This window comes from Calypte anna, chromosome 21, assembly GCF_003957555.1.
Source record: "Calypte anna isolate BGI_N300 chromosome 21, bCalAnn1_v1.p, whole genome shotgun sequence".
NCBI lineage: Eukaryota > Metazoa > Chordata > Aves > Apodiformes > Trochilidae > Calypte > Calypte anna.
In genome coordinates this window covers 832,223-851,734 of record NC_044266.1, presented here as the reverse complement: position 1 = coordinate 851,734, position 19,512 = coordinate 832,223, and the positions used below count along the sequence as shown (strand labels likewise).

At 45.9% G+C, this 19,512-nt stretch overlaps 1 protein-coding gene across 1 annotated transcript; it reads right to left on the bottom strand.

Moving 5' to 3' along the window:
• Positions 1-994: 994 nt before the first annotated feature.
• On the bottom strand, positions 995-18,929 carry MXRA8 (matrix remodeling associated 8). Its single transcript, XM_008503622.2, has 10 exons — positions 18,737-18,929; positions 12,865-12,885; positions 11,751-12,059; positions 11,100-11,201; positions 9,492-9,950; positions 4,886-5,044; positions 4,000-4,030; positions 2,997-3,073; positions 2,376-2,453; positions 995-1,392 (listed from the first exon to the last, which is right to left on the bottom strand). Exons 1-10 carry the CDS (start codon positions 18,783-18,785, stop codon positions 1,367-1,369), a joined length of 1,311 nt encoding a protein of 436 aa, XP_008501844.1. The 5' UTR covers positions 18,786-18,929; the 3' UTR covers positions 995-1,366.
• Positions 18,930-19,512: the final 583 nt, after the last annotated feature.

Genomic DNA, 19,512 nt, shown 5'->3' with positions numbered 1-19,512 from the left:
TGAGCACTTTTGTAGGGCTGAATCTGAAGTGAAGGTAAAGGCAGTTCATTGAAGATCACAAAAGCTGTGCTGAGAGCAGTGGAAGGGCTAAGCAAACTAAAAGATAAGGACCTGCCCTGCTGTAGCTTAGGAGGATTCACCTCTGCCTCTACTGTTACAGTTTATTATTAATATTTCTAGTATTCAAAGGCACTAAGGGTCCCCCACATACTTATTCTTTATCATAGTCATCACTAACAGAAGTATTAACACCTATAAAAATCAATATGGTCCATTTGCCACTCCTATAAAAAGCGTGTGTACTGATGTCCTAGCTTCTGAACAGACAGCAGAGCCCTTCTGGTACCCACAGCCCACCACACTCTGGGCAGAGCCAGGGAGCTGAACATCAGGAGAAGCTGCTCCTTTTAACCATCTGTCTGCCTGTGCTGTGATCATACCTTGGTTTTGATGTGCACACAAGATCTGTGTGGCTTGGATCCACCCAAGGACTGCAGGAAAAATCACATTCCAGATTTCACACAGGACTTTAGTCCTCTCCATAATATTTCTGGTTCTGATCTAACAGACTGGTTTTACAGCACTGTAACTCCATCAACTTCAGCTGGAAGTGTCTGCTCATGCCAAATTTGATCTGGTCTGCACTGAAACAAAAACAAATCAAACAATAATCTTAGCTGGAGAGAGAGAGAGAGAGTCAGGTTTCCAGAGCTCTCTGGGGCTGATCCAAACCCTACCCCTTGGTTGTGTGCCTCCTTTTCCCCTATAACATGAGGATATTGACATTTGCCCATTGATAAAGTGAGGTATTTGGTATTTCCATTGTTGTCCATGAAGGGGTGTCCTCTCTGTACTTCACCTGCAATATGTAAAGTGCTACATGACAGTTGTGCTTCTCCTGATTTATGCCAGCCTCTGAGAGATGACAGGCAGGCCTGGCTATTATTTTTCTGATGAAGACAGATGATGGAAAAATGCCTGCTATAAGGATGGCTCCAGATTAGCAATGCAGGTTGGTTTATTAAAAGCAGTAACATCAAAGCAAAAGGCCTGCTGATTCAGCTCATAAAAATCATTGATGCATAAAACCAACAATAATATCAAGAAAGAAAAGGGGAACGGAAGACTGGGAGAACAAGAGAAGAAAAGGCAAAACCCAAACCCACCCTAACTGCACACAAGACAGATGGTTTAACTCTTTCAAAAAGCATTTGCAAATAGCCTTGTGCTCAGTGGGGAGAAAGTCTACATGAAAAAAAAATATCTATGGTAATTGGAGAGACATGATGTTAAGAAAAGGCATCTCTCTTCCATTTATCTATCCTTGATTGAAGCTTCTGGTCCAGCCAGGAGCTTGGGAATGTCTTCATTTACAGTATTCCTTCCTGAAATCTGAAAGCAAATTGAAATGGAGGTCAGTACCTGGAGAGAGACTTCAAACCATCCAAAGCAGCACATTGTTACATGGCCCTTGCCATTTGGTGACAAGGGACCATTTGCAGCCAGCCACACCCCCAGTATGCTCTTCAAAAAGCCCACAGTGAGATATCCTGTGCATAAAGTGTTGTGCAGATGATCTCTGCAGAATGTAAGCAAAAATGGTGTGAAAGCTCCATCACAAACAGCAGGTCTGAAGCAACTCATTGTTGTCTGAAGCAATCCCATCTTAATTATCATTTCAGTCCCCTTTATTATATTCATAATATTTATATTATGAATATATATAATATATTATAATATATATAATATATAATATATATATATTATATTCATAATAAATATTCATATGAATAAATAAATTCATATGAAGGGAGTCCTGGAACCTAATAACTTTGTACAAGCACTTCTTGACAAAAGTATGACTCTACAAACTGAGGCTTAATAGTCAGGACTCGTATTGGATAAGCAAAAGCAGATTCAGCTCCTGGAGATGGAGAGTTGTTTGCTTTTGTTGGATGAAGTAAGTGACTGCCCATAAATTAATTCAACTCAAACTCTCTCTTCTGCAGTGCTTTGCTCTCACATACCACGGCAGGACATTTTTGAGATCCATCTCCCTCTGAGGTTACAATCCACAGTGCACTATTCCAGCCCTGCAAGGCATTCTTTTTCCAATAAAGAAAAATTCTATTTGTGCCACACCAGAAGTTTTTAAAAGCCTAATCACTACTTGCATCTTGTGGCTCCGTGATGAAAGGATAAGCAGGGAACCAGCTTCTCATTCCTGCTGTCATTTTTCATCATGATGTTTATCATTTCTCCTTCAGCTGTGGCTTGGGCAGCACACTCCTAAACTGTGTTCTGCCCTCCTCCCTCCTCCAACCCATCAGAAGGCTCCTACAGCCACCAATTAGGGTGGAAAAGGTCATTATTACCTTTGTCTAAATCAATGTTCTTTGCTGGGAAGCTTCTGGCTTGCTCGGCCTTCTCCTTCAGGATGTTGTTTTTGTAATCTGTGTAAGGGATAAGCACAGTTCAGGCAGCCAGGAGAACATTCAAAGCAAACAAAGCTTTACAAGCAAGGTGGACACATGTGATGGGCCCTTCCTCGGAGCACTCCAGGCCTGGCATCTCCAGATCTCTTGAAGTAACTCATGGAGTTACTCAGCCACTCAGCAGGGAAAGGAAAGCTGCTACAACTTCATTTTTGCCCCTGGCATTAATCAGTTATGCATACTTCAGTTTCCTACTCCTCAGTCTTCATCTCCCTCTACATTGTTTTGCATTCATTCAGAGTTTGGCTTTTAGGTGCATGTCAAGGAACCCCAAAAACTCCAAGGAAAACAAAGGAACTGCACCTTGCTGCTGACCAATCTCATCAATCAGCATCTAGTTAGAAGTCAAGACTGCTTGCACAGACTTGTGGCTTGAGATTCTCATAGTCACCATTAAATCAAATTAAATTAGGAAGTTCAGGCATTTAGATGCCCATTTTGACATGCCATTAAAAACTCCTCAGTTATAACAACTGAGAATGGTTGCTAGTTGATACGTACCCAGCCTGATGTCTTCACCTTTGCATTGAGTCAGATCTGTTGTGTCAACAGTAAATTCTTTAAGATTTACATCCTTCCTGAGAAAGGAATAACAAAATTATATTGTCACATCCTTTAATAATAGCTCCTTTCACACTTCTTCAAAATAACTTCTCTGATGCTACTTCAGATAATTTAATTTCCAGTGTTTATTTGCCATGTATCTGGACGAAAGCTGAAAGAAAAATCCACACAGGATTTAACTCTCTATGAAGAATGGTTTTCACAGCAATCCTTACAGGATCCTTTCCAGTTTCTACTTTTGTGGAGAAAGCACAGCAGGCAGATGACAGCCTTGGCAGCAATGTACACAGGTACTTCTCCTGTCTTTGCCTCCAACCTATCAAACAGATTTCAGAAGGTTCTACTGGTTACCAGTGAAGCTGGTTCTCACCTCTTCCTTTTTCTGCCTGTTCTATTAACACCCTGAGATCTCTAGCTCTTTTTTCCCCATGTGCTTGTCTCAGCTAAGATCAATGGGGAGCCAACCTGTACTGGAGCATGTTCAGCTCTTCCACTTTGATAACACAGAATAAAATCTAAAGGAACTCAGCTTCACAATCTTGGCTCCAATCTCACTGTAGGGTTTTACAGTAGACAAACATGATCTGCAACTCAATTCCCAAAGTAGAAGGGGAAGAAATGCAATTGCTACGTCAGCCTTACAAGCCTTTATCTCCTTCCATACTTTGCCAGCATGGAAGTTGCTCCCTGATACACAACTCTTAGGTGAGTGGATGTTCCTGGGAACATTGCACTGATAATGCTGGAGTGTAAAGCTGTAAAAAAACTGGTGGAAAGCAATGAATAAACTCTATCAAACAGCCTGTGCTTCACGTGGCTGTACTCAGAGTAACCAGAGCCTCAGCTGTATTAGGCTCTTAATGACAGATGAGGGTTGGGACCCATAAGTTTATTTTTCTGTGTTCTAATCATAGATAGCAGACCCTGTAATTATACTTACTCTCCATATTTCTTCACATTGTATTCATAACCTAAACAGGGAGAAAAAACAGAATAAGCTGTGCTATCCAGTCCAACCAACCCCTCCTGTGTAGCAGTGATTACAGCAACACCCAGTGCTCATTCACAGTGCTCCATATTATGATGCTTACAGTGACCACTTTCAATATCTCTCCAATACACAAGAATGAACTCAAGTGTGTTCCACAGCCATGGGGAGCTTCCCTTGCCTTTACTCACCAGCTTTCCAATGGTTTCCACAGACCTCTGGATGACCACCCACAGGAAACTGCAGTAACTATCATATTTCATTTCTTTCCACCTCCCATTTATTACAAAAAATCTTACCCACACCTCTCATCTCTTGTGTGCACTTGCCCATGGCCAGCTCCTTGCTCAGGCCTGCATCCATCACATGCTACAGGTGCTGGTTTTCACCAGCCTCCCACAGGCCAGGTATCTAACCACACTCCTGTCTCACCCCACCCTGCAAGGAATCATGAGCTCAGGCTCCTCTTCTCCAAGCCAAGATCTCAGTGTCCATTTATTTAATTACACCCAGAGTCCCCAGGCACAGGGAGCCCAGGGAGGACATCGTAGTTCTCTAAAGCCTGCATGGGGTCCTTCTGCTCTAAATAAATTCCACAAATAAAGAGCAACTACCTAGCAGTTCTAGTTTTCTTCTCCATACAACAGAGCAACTCAGCAAATCAAAGCCTGGACATTTTTACACCACATTAATGCATCCCTCAGCATCAGCACCTGCAGAGACTCCCCCCACCAGGTTGCTGGTTCTCCAGAAGTGGACCAATGCCTCCAGCACGGGTCTTTGCAGAATCAGCTTTCCCCCCAGGCACTCCAGGGCTGGGGGCTCTTCCTGCACTCACCTCTCTGCCTGTGCTTGCGGGTGACCAGGACAATGACAATGAGGAGGACAATGAAGAGCAGCAGAGTTGCCAGGATGTAGCCCAGCTGCTGGAAGAAGTGCACCCGGCTCTCAGGGATGATGACATTTATCACGTTGTGGCCCCTGACAACATTTGGATCTGATGGCAGAGGAAAAGCAAAAAACAGGCTGGTAATTGTCATTCTAAGCAAAGCACACTCACACACAGGTCTGTGTGCAGACCCAAAAAAAGAGAGAACTCTGCTGAACTGCAGGAAAGGGAAATGGCTGCATTACCTACAACATGCTGCACCTCTGCCAGGTGGAAGATGCCCCTGCTCTTCACAAGGCCATTAGACTTCCCAAGAGCACAAAGAATTAACAGTGAGTGCTGCACCTTGCTGCTGCCTGGCTAGCAGTGTGCTCTTGTTTATTTGCAGAGGGGAAGTCCAGCATGAAGCTGCACTAAACAGACCTGAGTTTTTTCTGCTCATGCACCATGCTGCCAAGGCTCCAGACAGCTCAAGTATGAAGGAGCCCCTCCCTGCCAAGGGTTATAATTTACAGACTGGGAAGAATTTTCAATGCCAAAGAACGAGTTTCCTTTTGAATTTAAAAAAAAAAAATCAATAAAATAAATAAAATTTAAAACCCACAAAGAAAAGCCAAGATTCCATCTGTGGGTGCAGCAACATTTCAGTGCTGGTAACTCAACACTCTTACGTGGAACATTTTTGTAGCTCTCAAATAAATAGGTCAATGTTTTAACACATATAAAGAGGAAGGGATTTGCTGTAGTTTGACAAATCCAGCCCAGGCACAGAGATCAAGCCCATAGACACAATGTGCTGGGAGAGGGAGGCTTTTCTCTCCAAACCAGAGCAGAAAGTGATACCTTCTCCCCCTACCATGAACATTCACAGAGCTCCAGGCAAGACCCAGGGGGGAGTCCTGGCCCAGCATTCCCCTGGGAGCTGAACCCTGGAAATTAGGGAAAATATGGGGAGAAATCTCCCAAAAGCCACGGTACCATTTAGCAGATGTGTTCTCATGTGAGAAACACTGACATTTTTGCAACTGCTGGCATAGTGACTTGTCCCAATTAGTCAGGTAATTGGTTTCCAGCATTTAAAAAGTCCAACTGACCATCAATAAAATCAAACAAGATGACAATGGATTGAAATAAGCACTTTGAAATCAGAGATAATGGTTTGCTAATGCTAGCAGCAGCCCCAGAAAATCAAGAGGTTTTAGCATATGCCCTGTTGTGGTAGCCCAGCCCTCCTCTCCAGCAATACTCCACTTTTACTGGCACTGCTGGATGCTGTGTGCTTGCTGGCTGTGGTGCCAGCATGAAAACTAGCATGTGTTTTTCACCACTGCTATGCTAAAAAATACCAGCCCAAAAAACCCACTTGCAAAGCTGCAAACAGTATACATGCCAGTTCTGCTTTACCAAATCTCTGGCTCATGAAAGGCTTCTTCAGCAGCTGCCATAATGAGATGGAGAAACAGCAAAGCCACAAATCAAACATAAATGCATCCTATTCCTGGGCTTTTTGCTTTCCCACAGTACTGAAGGAGGGGGGAGGTCCAGAGTTAAACTTCAGTCAACACTGGAGTGGTCACACAGTGCAAGCAGAGATTCAAACACTTTGGGTCTCCTTGCCTTCATCAAACAAGACTAAAACTCCTTGTCATACTGGCATCCTTGGATGCTGCTCTGACACAGCATCACTGGTGGATTTCATCATGCATCACATCAGCAAGGCAGCAGACTACAGCCCATGTTATCATCAGGGAAACTGAGGCACAGCAGACTGTTTCAATTGCACCCCACAGATGAATGGCAGCACCCAGATGAGCAGCACTAGGGTAACACAGAATGTCCTCCCCATCCTAGTGTTAGAATTTAAGCTCAGAGGTGATGGAGGTTTGTTCCATAACCAGGATCTGATCCTTCAGTACAACTCAGCATGCCATGCCCATCTGCCTCCAGCTCACTGCTGGGATCTGGTTTGACCACTGGGAAGTTTTAATGGTTGGAGTTAGAACAGAGGTGGTCTTTATATTACTTGACCAAAGGGACATGTTAATCTGCTGGCAAAACCAGAGCTTTTACAAAACTTTACAATTTACAACATTTTTACAAGTCTGGGTATTTGTCCCATCTTCTTTTCAAGGCTGGCAAAGGCCTGAGAACAGCTCAGCAATAAGCATGAGACACAGCAGATGCTGGGCTTCAACTGCTTGCTCCAAAGCAGGAGACATACACCACATTTCTCCTGCTGAGATTGAGAGCAGAATTGAGCTCATGCTTATATTCAAAACAGGATGAAGTTTCCTGTCTGGAAATGGCTCTGGGCCTTGGAGCTAAGCCAGAAACTATAGCTGCTTGCAGAAAAAGCTCATTGCTTTGCATTCCTTATCTCCTGGCATTTAGTTTTGCCTGGATGTTATACCCCAGAAGTGTTCTATAGGGTTTTTTTGTGGCATGAGGCAGGATCTCAGCCTTTCCTGCCATCCACAAAAAGGGCAGGTCCCAGCAGGCTCCTCAGCAGCAGTGGGTTTGAAAAAGGCACCGGGATGTCTCAGCTCCTTTCACATTCCCATCAGCTCAGCACATTTTTGTGTGTGGTTCTTTCAGACCAGCTCAGTGTTCAGCACCCGTAGGGGACAAAGCTGTTTTAAGGCTGTTCTTTTTGAGAGTGGAAATAGCTTTTCTGAGGAAGGCAAGTTCCCCCAGCACTGAGGGCACTACAGCCAAACTGAGACAGCCCTGCTGGGTAAAATTACTTGTTAGTTCTAACTTATGAGCAGGTAACTACTCAACAGCAACCAGGACAACATGCAGGAAGGAGAGGAATTAATTTCTGGGTGGGCAACTCTGAAAACAAGATCCAGTTTCCATCTGCACAATGGGACCTGGATAGGGCTCAAGGGCTGCAGGCAAGGAGACCAGGATTTGTATGCCCTGGCCTCCACAGCAGCTCAGCTCCAACAGCCACCACGCTTTAGTACCAGCCTCAGTCCCACGGGGAAGGTTTAGGTTTCTGTGACTTGAAAAATCCAATTGCTGAAGAAGAATAGACCTATTTTTAAATCTATGAAGCATGTCAAAATTCTGTACTAAGCAGCCAATAAATATTAAACCACGATGCATATTTTTAAATGTTAATAAGGAACTATACCCGAAAGACCTAACAAAAAGAATTAAACCTGGGATTTTTTTTTTTTTTTTTCTGCATGATGGTTTTTGAGTTTGGACAGGCTGTCAGATGATAGCCCACTGCAGTGGAAAATTGGTTTTAAAAAACCAAACCAAAACAGAAAAGCTGAGGGTGGAGTAAAATTCCTGGTGCTTGATTTGACACAGTCTGGCATCTTGCGCAACCTCAACACCCGTGCAAAAGGGAGAGAAACTCTACCCTGGTAGAAACAGGGGCACGTTGGAACAGCAAAACCTGAGCAGAATCGATCTCTCCCTCAATCCATCTGTTCCATGAAAGCAGAACAGCTTGCCTGCCTTAGGGCATGTCAGTGTTGCAGAGGAGAACAGGCTGCAGAACTGCCCTGGAGCAAAGAAACCAGAAGCTGGACATGATGTCACTCCAGCCCTGCCAGCAGGGTAACTACCCCTGATGGGTGGGACACTCCTCTCCTGGTGCAGCACAGGGTTAAAGGAGCTCCACAGGGTCCTCTCTACTATCCACTGCAGCTCCAGGTACACCCATGTCATGGGAACAGCTCAGGAACAACCAAGCCCACAAACCAGTGGTGAAGGAGGCAAGACCTCATCTGCTCTTCTAATCCTAAAGACAGGAATAGTCACAGATTCACAGACTCACAGACTGTTTAGGTTGGAAGAGACCTCCAAGATCAGCCAGTCCAACCTGTGACCAACACCATAGCCTAAATGTTCCTGCCTCAAATGGGAGAAACTTTCATAAAGGAAACCTCTGTGTGGCACCTTCACTTCAGTGGTGTCTATGGTGCCTCTGCAGGACACTGGTTTGCCTTGGCCATGCTTCTCCCACTGGCACTAAGTCAAGCCCTGTGAGGAATGGCTGAGGGAGCTGGGGTTGTTTAGTTTGGAGGAGGCTCAGAGGAGACCTCAACACTCTCTACAACTCCCTGAAAGGAGGTTGGAGCCAGGTGGGGGTCTCTTCTCCCAGGCAGCCATCAGAAGGACAAGAGATGGCCTTAAGCTCTGCCAGGGGAGGTTTAGGTTAGATATTAGGAAGAAAATCTTCACAGAGAGGGTGATCAGGCATTGTTATGGGCTGCCCAGGGAGATGGTGGATTCTCCATCCCTGGAGGTTTTTAAGAGACTAGATGTGGCACTCGGTGCCATGGTCTAAGGGATCAAGGTTTGGACTTGATGATATCACAGGTCCTTTCCAACATGGATGATTCTGCAGACCCCTGTGAGAGGACAGCCAAGTCACAGACATTTTGGCATTTGCAGCAGAGGTTCCTGAGCTGATGTTGGAGAATAAAGTGTCATATTCCTAAGGTGCCATCATAGGTACTCACCTCTTCCTTAACCATCTGCACATAGATAGTCACCTCTTCCTCAACCAGAATCACTTCCAGAGGCCACTTACCTACAGCTGGGGCAATGTTGTGAGTTGTGAGGTTCACCACCTTCTTCTCTCTCACCGGCTCTGTCACAAAGACTCTGTAGATCCTGCGCTCGTGGAGGCCGCAGTAGTGATGGTGCAGGTGGCAGGAGTAGGTGCCCTCATCTGCACTTTCCAGCTGAGAAATCCTCAGGGAGAAGTCTCCCACAGCAAAGGCTGAGTCAGTGATGTTCATCTTCTGACGGAGGAAGAGAGGCCCGTAGGAACGGCACTCGCCGGAGGCGTAGAGGTCGATGAGGCGGTCGGCGCGGTCATGAGGGACGCCCGGGGGCTGCCTGTCCCAGTGCACCACCTGCTGCTCCTCCTCACTGTGCCGCTCAGTCCAGATGTGGTTGCGGTTCACACAGGGGAGCAGAACCGTGCTGCCTTCTGGGGCAACAATCACAGGCTTCTCCCCATCCCAGTACTCCTTACCATCCTCAGCTGTGGAGGAGAAAAACAACACGGGTTGTGGAGTTCACGACACAGGTTGTGGAGGACACGACACGGGTTGTGGAGGACACGACACGGGTTGTGGAGGACACGACACAGGTTGTGGAGGACACGACACAGGTTGTGGAGGACACGACACAGGTTGTGGAACCTTGGTGCATGTGTCTCCATACACTTGTCCTGTGGGACACCGAGGCACACCTCAGATTGCCCTTGGACCCTTCCATACATCCCCTCCAAAGGCCTTGAAATGCCATGGGTTTATCATGCCCTGTTCACACTGATTTTAGCAGTCAGTAAAGAAATGCCACTTTTATCTTCCACATCCCAGATCAGAGCACTAAGCAAGATCACTTCCCTCCCCATACAACTGAGAGTTAATCCCTGGCTTCAGAGAGCAGGAAACTTATTCTCTCAACAGACTAAGAAGGGAACGAGAAGAACAGATTTCATCCTCAATATGCTGTACCTCAATTCTCCAAGCAGGAAATGCTTTTCTCTCCACAAATGCCCTAATTACTGGAGGAGTTCAAGCAGCACTGGTTTGCACTTTGTTCTTGAAAAGGAATAGCAGAAGAACCAAAACACAGAGGAGCAGATACGGGCTTGCAGGCCTGCCTGGGTGTTTTTGTTGCAGAGAAGCTGTGGGAACAGCAGCAGAAGAGGTGCACTTCCACTCTGCCTTCAGCCCTTCCACAGCTTCCCAGCACAATCAGCCCCAGTAGCTTCACTTGTGCATTATACAAAAATCAATTTAAATGACACTGCAAAGACTCAGGGATGGCTCAGGCTGCAGTTGCCAACAGCCCTCAAAAGCTTGCTTTTAGAGCTGGAGTTAAGGTGTGGTAACTTGAGGAGGCTTTTTAACCACAGGATGCTCAGAATAAGCACACCAACCACTGTACAGGGCAGACCTTTGTGGCTAACCTGATTGAGGATAGATTATTACTAGGTATGTTCTACTACTGCAGCACTGACAGGACCTGTAGCTCATTGGTAATAATTTAATTAGTAATAATTTAACAGGCTCCATGCATTGTTTAGCATACAAGAGAGGTTCATAACACCCAACTGATTAAACTCCAGCTGCCAGACCAGATCCCTTGCAGAAAGAAACCCAAAATTATCTGCCAGACCTACCTTGCTTGGTGATGATTAGTTGGATTTTCACAGTTTCATATACGTGGCAGTAGTGGTGGTGAAGATTACAAGAGTAAGTGCCTTCATCACTCTCTGCAACATCTGGTACCACAGGGAAGAGGGGGGAAGTTGAATGTTCTATACTTAAGAATTACTTTGGTAATTTATACTGTTTGCCAAAAGCTTGTATGGATGAAAAAAGGCCTTTTATTAACTTAGTTAAAACCCATCCTTATCATCAGGGTGGGTAAAACAGAGAATCATCATCTCCCCTAACAGAATAGTTTGTTCAGTTTATTTGCTCTTGTGTGGAACATATTTGTACTGCCAATGGAGAGAGAGAAAGGTGATTTAAGTTCAGCCAAGAGCAGGCTATAAAGTTTGGGTTTACAGTTCAGGAACTGAAATACAAAGGTCCACAGGAAGCTCAAGTGACTTTCTGACAATGAGCTGTTACCAATTCTCTTTTAAAACGGGGCAGTTTTAAAGGAAAGTGAAACACTACCACCAGTGCTTCACTGACCTCGTTAGACTGGCATTTTATTTATTTCTAGAATATGCTGTGTAAAATAGACATTTTCACTGGAAAAACCCAAACTAACTCAGTCCTGACTCCTCCATCCTGCAGACAACAGAGGGAGAATTCATTACCTTTGATCACCAAGGAGAAGTTGCCATCTGTAAAGGCATTCTGGGGCATGAATATCCTCCCTTGGTTGTAGGCACTGTAGACACGCTGGTCCCCAGCTGAGTACATGTCACACAGCCTCTCCATCTTGCTGTCCCCGTAGTAGCTGCTGTAGACGTCCCAGTGCACCACCCGCTGGCGGTCGTTGAGGCGATCCTGGGTCCACACCATGCGGTGGCTCCTGCAGGGGAGCAGAGCCTGCGAGCCCAGCGCTGCGCTGATGTTCAGCACCGACACCACCACGCTCTCCGGGTTTGAGGCATCAGCTGGGACTGAGAGGCAGGGGGAAAGAAGACAGGACAGAGTTACCAGCTTCATCGACACTAAAGGAGGGCTCAGAGCTGTCCTAGAATCATAGAATAATAGAGTGGTTTGGGTTGGAAGGGACATTAAAAACCATCCAGTTCCAACCACCTTGCCATGGGCAGGGACACCTTCCACTAGACCAGGTTGCTCCAAGCCCCATCCAACCTGACCTTCAACACTTCCAGGAAGGGGCAGACACAAATTCCTTAGGTGTTCCAGTGTCTCACCACCCTCACAAGAAAAAGTTTTTTCCTATTGTCTAACCTAAATCTCTCCTCTTCAAGTGTGAAACCATTTCCCCTTGTCCTTTCACGACACACCCATGTCAAAAGCCCTACCCCAGCTTTCTTGTAGCCCCTTTAGATATTGGAAGGTTGCTATAAGGTCACCTCAGAGCTTCCTTTTCTCCAGGCTGAACCCCAACTTCTTTGCCCTGTACTCATAGGGACATCCCTCTGATCATTTTAGTGGCTCTGAATCCCTGCATACCTTCCACACAAAATAAAGTAACTTGCAAGACCAACACAGAGCTCTCCCATGGAAAAATGCAATAGAAAGCCACTTAAAAAACACTGATTTCATCCAGTGAGAGTGATGTCTGTTACCAGGATTGGGGCTTTGACCTGTCCTAGACATCCTTCCTAACCCCCAGTTTAATCACAGCTTACTGACACTAGTCCATGGGATGCATGGCTCATGTCCATGATGCAGGGTCCCTCTGATTTCTTCTCATGCTCACAGAAACAGGCAGATTATACAAATGTCACTCACCTGAATATAAATCAACAGAACCTGTTGAAAAAGAAGAAAAAGAAAAAAACAAGAATGTTACTGACAACAAAGGAAGAAAAAAACTACAAGCACACTCTTATTCAGTAGCCACCTCCACTGTTATTATCCCATCTATTCCATCCCTCTGTTAATACTTATTTAATGTGTGTATTGTGGTTAAAGCCCAGAGGACCAAACCTGGGTTGGTCTGTGCTGCAGCAGACACTTAACACTGCATGTGACTCAACAAAAACTTAAGAGAAAGGTGGGATATGCATAGTCTGCATCTGAACCTCATCCAGATCACACCTTTATTTCATGCCATCTACAGTTCAAGACTCCAGAATCAAACCCTGATAGACTTCTGGTGGGACTGATGCATCAAGAGAATGCTGTAACTCTGCAGGATGCTGAATCAACCTGGCAAATGAGGAGTGATGGGACTTGGCTGTTTCACCTCACCCCTGACACAGGCTGTTGTCAGCACTCTGCTGGGCAAACAGCCCAGTTTTGGGAGCATGTCCCCAGAGTCCCCCTGCTCACATTCCTGCTCTGCTAAGTTAATGCTGGAGTGCTCTGGATGCAACTGCAGCTCCCTCAGACCCATGTGACTTAGAACTATGCAGGAAGAACTTTGCAAGAAACCAGCTAAGGCTTTTGTCTTTGCACTTCTCTGGTCCAATCCCTCTTGTTTTTTGGGGAGGAGGGGTTTAGGAGGTCTCCTGCCATCATGCTTTGAGAGAATGATTCAGATTCCCAACACAAAGACATCATTCACTCTCTAAACAGTCAAGCCTAAGTGGGTTCCAGAAGATCATCAGATGTTTTGTCCTGCTAATGTCATAGGCACAATGTCCTCCAGACAAAGGCTGCTTTTTTTTTTTTCAGCCTTGGAATGTATGCATTTTCAAAGAGAATAAATTAACTCCAGGCTGGGGATATTTTAATCACACCCTCGGTGCCTGGGCTGAGATATTTCCTTCCCTCCTCCTACAGGCAAGAGACATCATACAGGAGACACTGTAATTCCATCATTTGTTGCTCTCTCCTGATAGGCTACTAAACGCCTGGTGGCAAAACACAAGGTGCCAGCCTCTGCTCCTGGAAGCCAAGGACAGCAAAGGAATGATAAAAAGCTCCTTTACAGCACCAAATCAGCCTTCACCAGGAGAAATCAGTATCATTTGGGACTGGGCAGCCAGGGCTCAGTAAAACAGCACCCACCTGTATCACAGTGTGACAAAGCCATCCCATGAGTCCAAATTGTTTGTTTGCCCTGTGGCAAGGGAAGAGTTCAGTAACACAAGGTGAGCAGTGTCTGGCATTCTGGGGAGCCTGGCTGCACAGCCTGAACAGCAAATTGCTTTGGTGCTACAGAAACATCCTCTGCTGGCTCAGCCAGAGGAATGCTTTTCCCTTTTCTCCTTTCCTCTTGCAAGTTAATGTAAAAAACACTGAGCCCAAATGCAGCATCATAAAGCTAAAGTCTCCACCTAGGCCTTCCATGCAGTCTCTGCCCAGCAGCCTGCTCCAGCCCTGAACTAACCACCAAACCCCTCGTTTTGCATCTTTTTGCTGGCCCTGCTAGAAGGAAAGGACCACCCAAGGTCCTGGCTCTCCATCTGCCCCACAGGGGTCTTTGCCAGGCTGCTGCAGTCCTGCAGCCAGCTTCCCTGCATTTCTCCAGCATGCTTCCAAACACAACTCACTGTAAAACAAGGAAGTGGTGAAGCTGTCTGTAATCTTTTTGATAAGAAAACTTATGTCTCGGGGAGTTTGACAGCTTTCATTTCCCTCCACTGTTAGAGCTTCTGCTGGCAGAAGCAGGGCAGAAGAATGATTGCTGACTTGGTAACTAAACTCCATGGTCTGCTCCTGGGTGACCAGGAGATCCTGCTAGGAAAAGGGAAGAGCCTGCTGATACCTTGCCTGCATTTCACCATCCTGCTATTCTGACTTGCCACACAAAGCTGGATGGCACAGGGTTACAGTGCCTGCACAGAAGGAGGAACTGATGGTTCTGGTCCCCCAGCAGTGCTGGAACTCTGCACACATGGCTAAGATTCAAACTTACTTGAGATGGCTCTAAATGAGATCACTTAGAAATCTAAGGAATCTGGAATGTCTCTGATTTCATGTATGCCTGGAGAAAATGGAATTTAAAACAACTGACCTTCAATAACCTGGACATAGAGCAGCAGTTAAAGAAGGATTAAGCTTTTTCTCTTTTCTGTTTCCTCCCACATACAAAAAAACCAAGAAGAACAAGAGGACACTTACATGCTCTCCCCCAGTATGTTCTGTCAGACTCAGCACACCTCTCAGACAGATCCCAGAGGTAATCTATTGGTCTCACAATATAGGAAGAGGAAAGCAGCCTGCAAAAGTATTTCCTAATCCCTTGTAAAAGGCTGAGCCAGCTCTTACTTCTTGAATCCCATGAACTTTTCAAGTAAAGAATTAAGCCACAAAAATCACAGCAAACTGGAAGCCTCAGGCTCTGAAAGACATCTTACATACTCAGAACTCTCTAGACAGTGTCCTTGGAGGAGTTTAGACAGGATCCTGGCCCTTGAGTCTTGCCTGAACCACTTCTCTCCTCCTGGAGAGAGCTGCTGGCAGAGGGTCTGCTTCACAGGTAGATGCATGTGCTAATGAAACCACGAAGTTCCTGCCTCATACTGGAGGATGAAAGACTTCCAGAGCAGAAAAGGAAACAGCAAACACCATAAGAGGTAGCCTGAGTGCCAAGAGGCATATGTGCTCCACAGGATGTGACACCACCAGCTCTACCAGCAGTGCTTCTGCTGAACTTGAGAAGAACCCACCGGGCACATGAGCTGAACCAATGATCTGAGGCTGACATTCCACTTGTCTGAGTAAGCTCAGTTCGTTACTCCTTAGCACACCTTCTCCAGCATCTCCTGGTCTGTCTCAGCCTCTTTTTTTTTTTTTTCCTTTTAAAAAAGCAAGCACCATCACCTTTACACTAGGGACACAGAGGGATGCCATAGTCCTAGAGAAGGGCCATGTTCTTCACAGAATCTGTGTGTGTCAGCTTCCTTCTTTCTCCCATGCATCCCATTGTCTCTGGAGTGGATTTAATGGTCTCTGTAGAGCTGTTACACAATTATTGCAAAAACAGCAGCCTGTGCTACCAAGCTCATTCCAAATACTTCTAGAGAATGGCAGTGGTCTCCAGGGAACTGACCCAGCCAGTGCCTGAGAGATGATAATGGCTTCTGATGCAGCAACAGCAAGGTGACAGCTACACAAGTGAGCTCTGCTCTCTCTTGGTAGCCTTATTATTATTTTTTTTTAAACAGACCGAGCAGTAACCAGGAATTACATCTGGGCCATTCTCAGAGAGGCAAAGGAGGGACATAATGAGCAATACAGTTCCACCTGGACATCTCCCATTCCTCACCTGCTGGCCTGGGGCTGCAAGACTCACCTTGCAGTAAAAGTTTCCTCTCACAAAGCCAACTGATGGCCAAAGTCAGGCTTTGAACTGGGCTTTTATCTAAGTCTCTATGTTTGTTTATTTTAAAAATGCTTCCTGGGACAATCTTCTCAACAGCAGAGCCTTCTGCTTTCAAAACTGATGCCAGGACTGGAGAGCCCTTAATCACCCACCTAGTCCTAGCAATTTCAGCACCTCTCAGCAGGTAGGAACATGATGGGCAAAAAGCAAGAATGTGCTGCCTCAGCAGAGAGGAAAATCCCTTCTGTCTGTACACGAAACCAATCGACACCTCAGGCACTGCTGCACAGTGAGGATCCCTCAAAGATCTGCCCCAGCTTTCTCACAGACAGTTCAGATGTTAGCTCAGCTTTATAAACCCTGCTCTGCTTTGTGTTGGCTCTAAGCCCACAAAATAGTTTGCACAGCCATTCCAAACACAGGCTATTCCTCCCTGCAAGACATTAACACTTGAGGGTGTGGTTCCTCTCCAGAAGAGATCATCTCAGCAAACATGGAACAGATTTCTTCCCTTCTCCCCTTCTCCTCCTCACTGGTTAGGTTACAACCCGAGTTGTGTGGGGACAGCAAGACTCAACCATCAGGGCTGCCTGGAACATTTTATCTCTCCAAAATACACTGGGAGAGAGTCTGTCAGAGACCATCCTTTGGTGGGACATGCAGCTCCCCCACTGCTCCCTAGCAGCCCAACCTGCTATTCCTGCCCTGGGTGCCCTGGCAACATGCTAAACCCCACTGGGGAGTAACTGGACTGGCTGATGCTTCTGAAACACAGTAAGTGGCCTCTGCCTTCTCCACAGGCTTAACCCACCCCTCAAACTGGTTTTCTGAGCCACTTTAACCCTTCTGTCCCTATGACTGATCTCATAGGCTGCCAATTCCCAAGCTTTGCCTTGAGGTATTGGAAAACTGGGGATGCTGTGGTGACATGGCAACTAGACTAATTAGGGACCAAACAGAGCTCTTCAGCTTACACCCTCCACTTACTGAGGAATTTGGAGAGGCTCAGGTGACAAGCCACAGCCTTTCACTAATAGGGCTGCAAAGAGCAGGGGGGTCACCAGTCCCCCAAAAGCTTGTGCTCCTCCCTTCTGCTGTCAGCACCCCGAATGCAGCCTCTCCATGCTGTTCTCAGAGCTGTAATTGGTGTTTTGATCAGAGGTGCCTTCCTTAGAGCCCAAAACGTTGCAGCTATGGATTTGCTGGGGTTTTGCATTTAATCCTCCAATTTTCTCCTGCCATCCAAGCCTTAGCAGGGTTTTCCTGTTGAGCTTGGAGCCAGGCTCTGAGAGCCCTCAATCTGCTTTTCAGCTCATACAGAAAACTGATAAAGGAAAAGGCACAAGCCATTCTGTTACTGTAAGCTCATCAGACCTGTGCTCATCCCTTTCTTGCACCTTACCCAAAAGTGGATTCCTATGTCTCTCTCTTTATGCTGACAAGACAAAAAAAACAACAACCCACCACGTTAATTTTTTCCTCCATCCTGCACACACACACACACACACACCATACACACACACACCATACACACACACACACACACACACACACACCATACACACACACACCATACACACACACACACACCATACACACACACCATACACACACACACACCATACACACACCATACACACACACCACACACACACACACCATACACACACACACCATACACACACCATACACACACACCACACACACACACCATACACACACACCACACACACACCATACACACACACACACCATACACACACACCACACACACACCATACACACACACACACCACACACACACACCATACACACACACACACCATACACACACACCACACACACACCATACACACACACACCACACACACACACCATACACACACCATACACACACACACCATACACACACACACACACACCACACACACACCATACACACACACCACACACACACCACACACACACACCACACACACACACCACACACACACACACTCCAGCTGCTTCTGCCTCTTCAAAAGTATAAAGTAACTTGGGCTTGTGTAAATATAACCATGCAAGCTTTACTGAACTCACACCAAAGCTTATTATTTTTGAATTTGCTGATCAAGATTACTGACAGGAAAAAGAGAGATCACACAAACATGCTGAATGGAGTACAGCTTCAACAACCTCAGACATTTCTCAAGTCTTTCCCCTTTCCTCTCCCCAAAGAAGGAGAAATCCATCATTCCCACCCCTCACAAACACAAACACAGCTAACTTAGGCATCTGAACAAATGCTTTACAAAGCTAACAGTTCAAAATCTTCAGCTAACTCCAGCCCCGTCCTCTGCAGCTGAAATAAAAACAAGTTAACATCATGCCAACCAGCTGAGAGCTTACTTTGCTGAAGCAAAATCTGCCACAGAAGGAGTTTTGCTAGTTGCTTCATTTCTTCAGCTTCTCTGTGTTTTCCTCTCTTGAAAAACAAGTTGATGACTTTTTTTAAAATCTTTTTTTTTTTTGGGAACTGGAAAACACTATGACCTCATCAATTTACATCCAGAAAGCTGTGGACAGCAGCTCATACTCTGCAGAATTACTCCACCTACAACTTCCAATTCCCCACCTCCCCACTCGGCTCTCCCCCTACACTCACACTCCACCTCCTTCCTTTCCCTAACACTTTCTGCACAAGTACTACTAACACCCACTCTTTTCTTTCCCCTCCCTCTGGGACCTTCTGATCTGCCCCTGACTTTGATGTAGAAGTTGGTCCCACACGGCTCTGGGATAGTCAAACAATCTTTCTCCCTCCCCCTAGGGATGGAACTAATTTTTCTTGTGCTTTACTTGATCCAGCTGTTCCTTCCTTTGTTTGACACTCATCCAGCTGTCTGTCTGCTTGAGACTGGATTTATTCTGTTGCCTTCAGTGGTTTTTTGATCTTTGTCTCCTCATATGGTTTTACTTCAAGCTCAAGTCTCAGAAGACAACCTAGAAAACAATATTGACTCTGTCCTGTGATTTGTAAGCAAGAGCTTAATAGCAGCTATCATAGCAAAAGGATAATAATGACAAAGACTGAGTCTGTGGGAGCTTGGGCAATGGAGGCAGAAGAGTCTCAAATGCACCAAAAAGCCCCAGTGAGGGGAACAGGTTTTTTTGTCACAGAGCCC

Bases quoted from the DNA above. Each gene is read 5' to 3' on its own strand.
- MXRA8 (XM_008503622.2), bottom strand. From the start codon at position 18,785: ATGAAGCAACTAGCAAAACTCCTTCTGTGGCAGATTTTGCTTCAGCAA. The intron at 12,886-18,736 runs GTAAGCTCTCAG...CTTTTTCAACAG, and splicing joins GCAGATTTTGCTTCAGCAAA to GTTCTGTTGATTTATATTCA. The intron at 11,202-11,750 runs GTAATGAATTCT...CTGTGGTACCAG, and splicing joins CTTCTCCTTGGTGATCAAAG to ATGTTGCAGAGAGTGATGAA.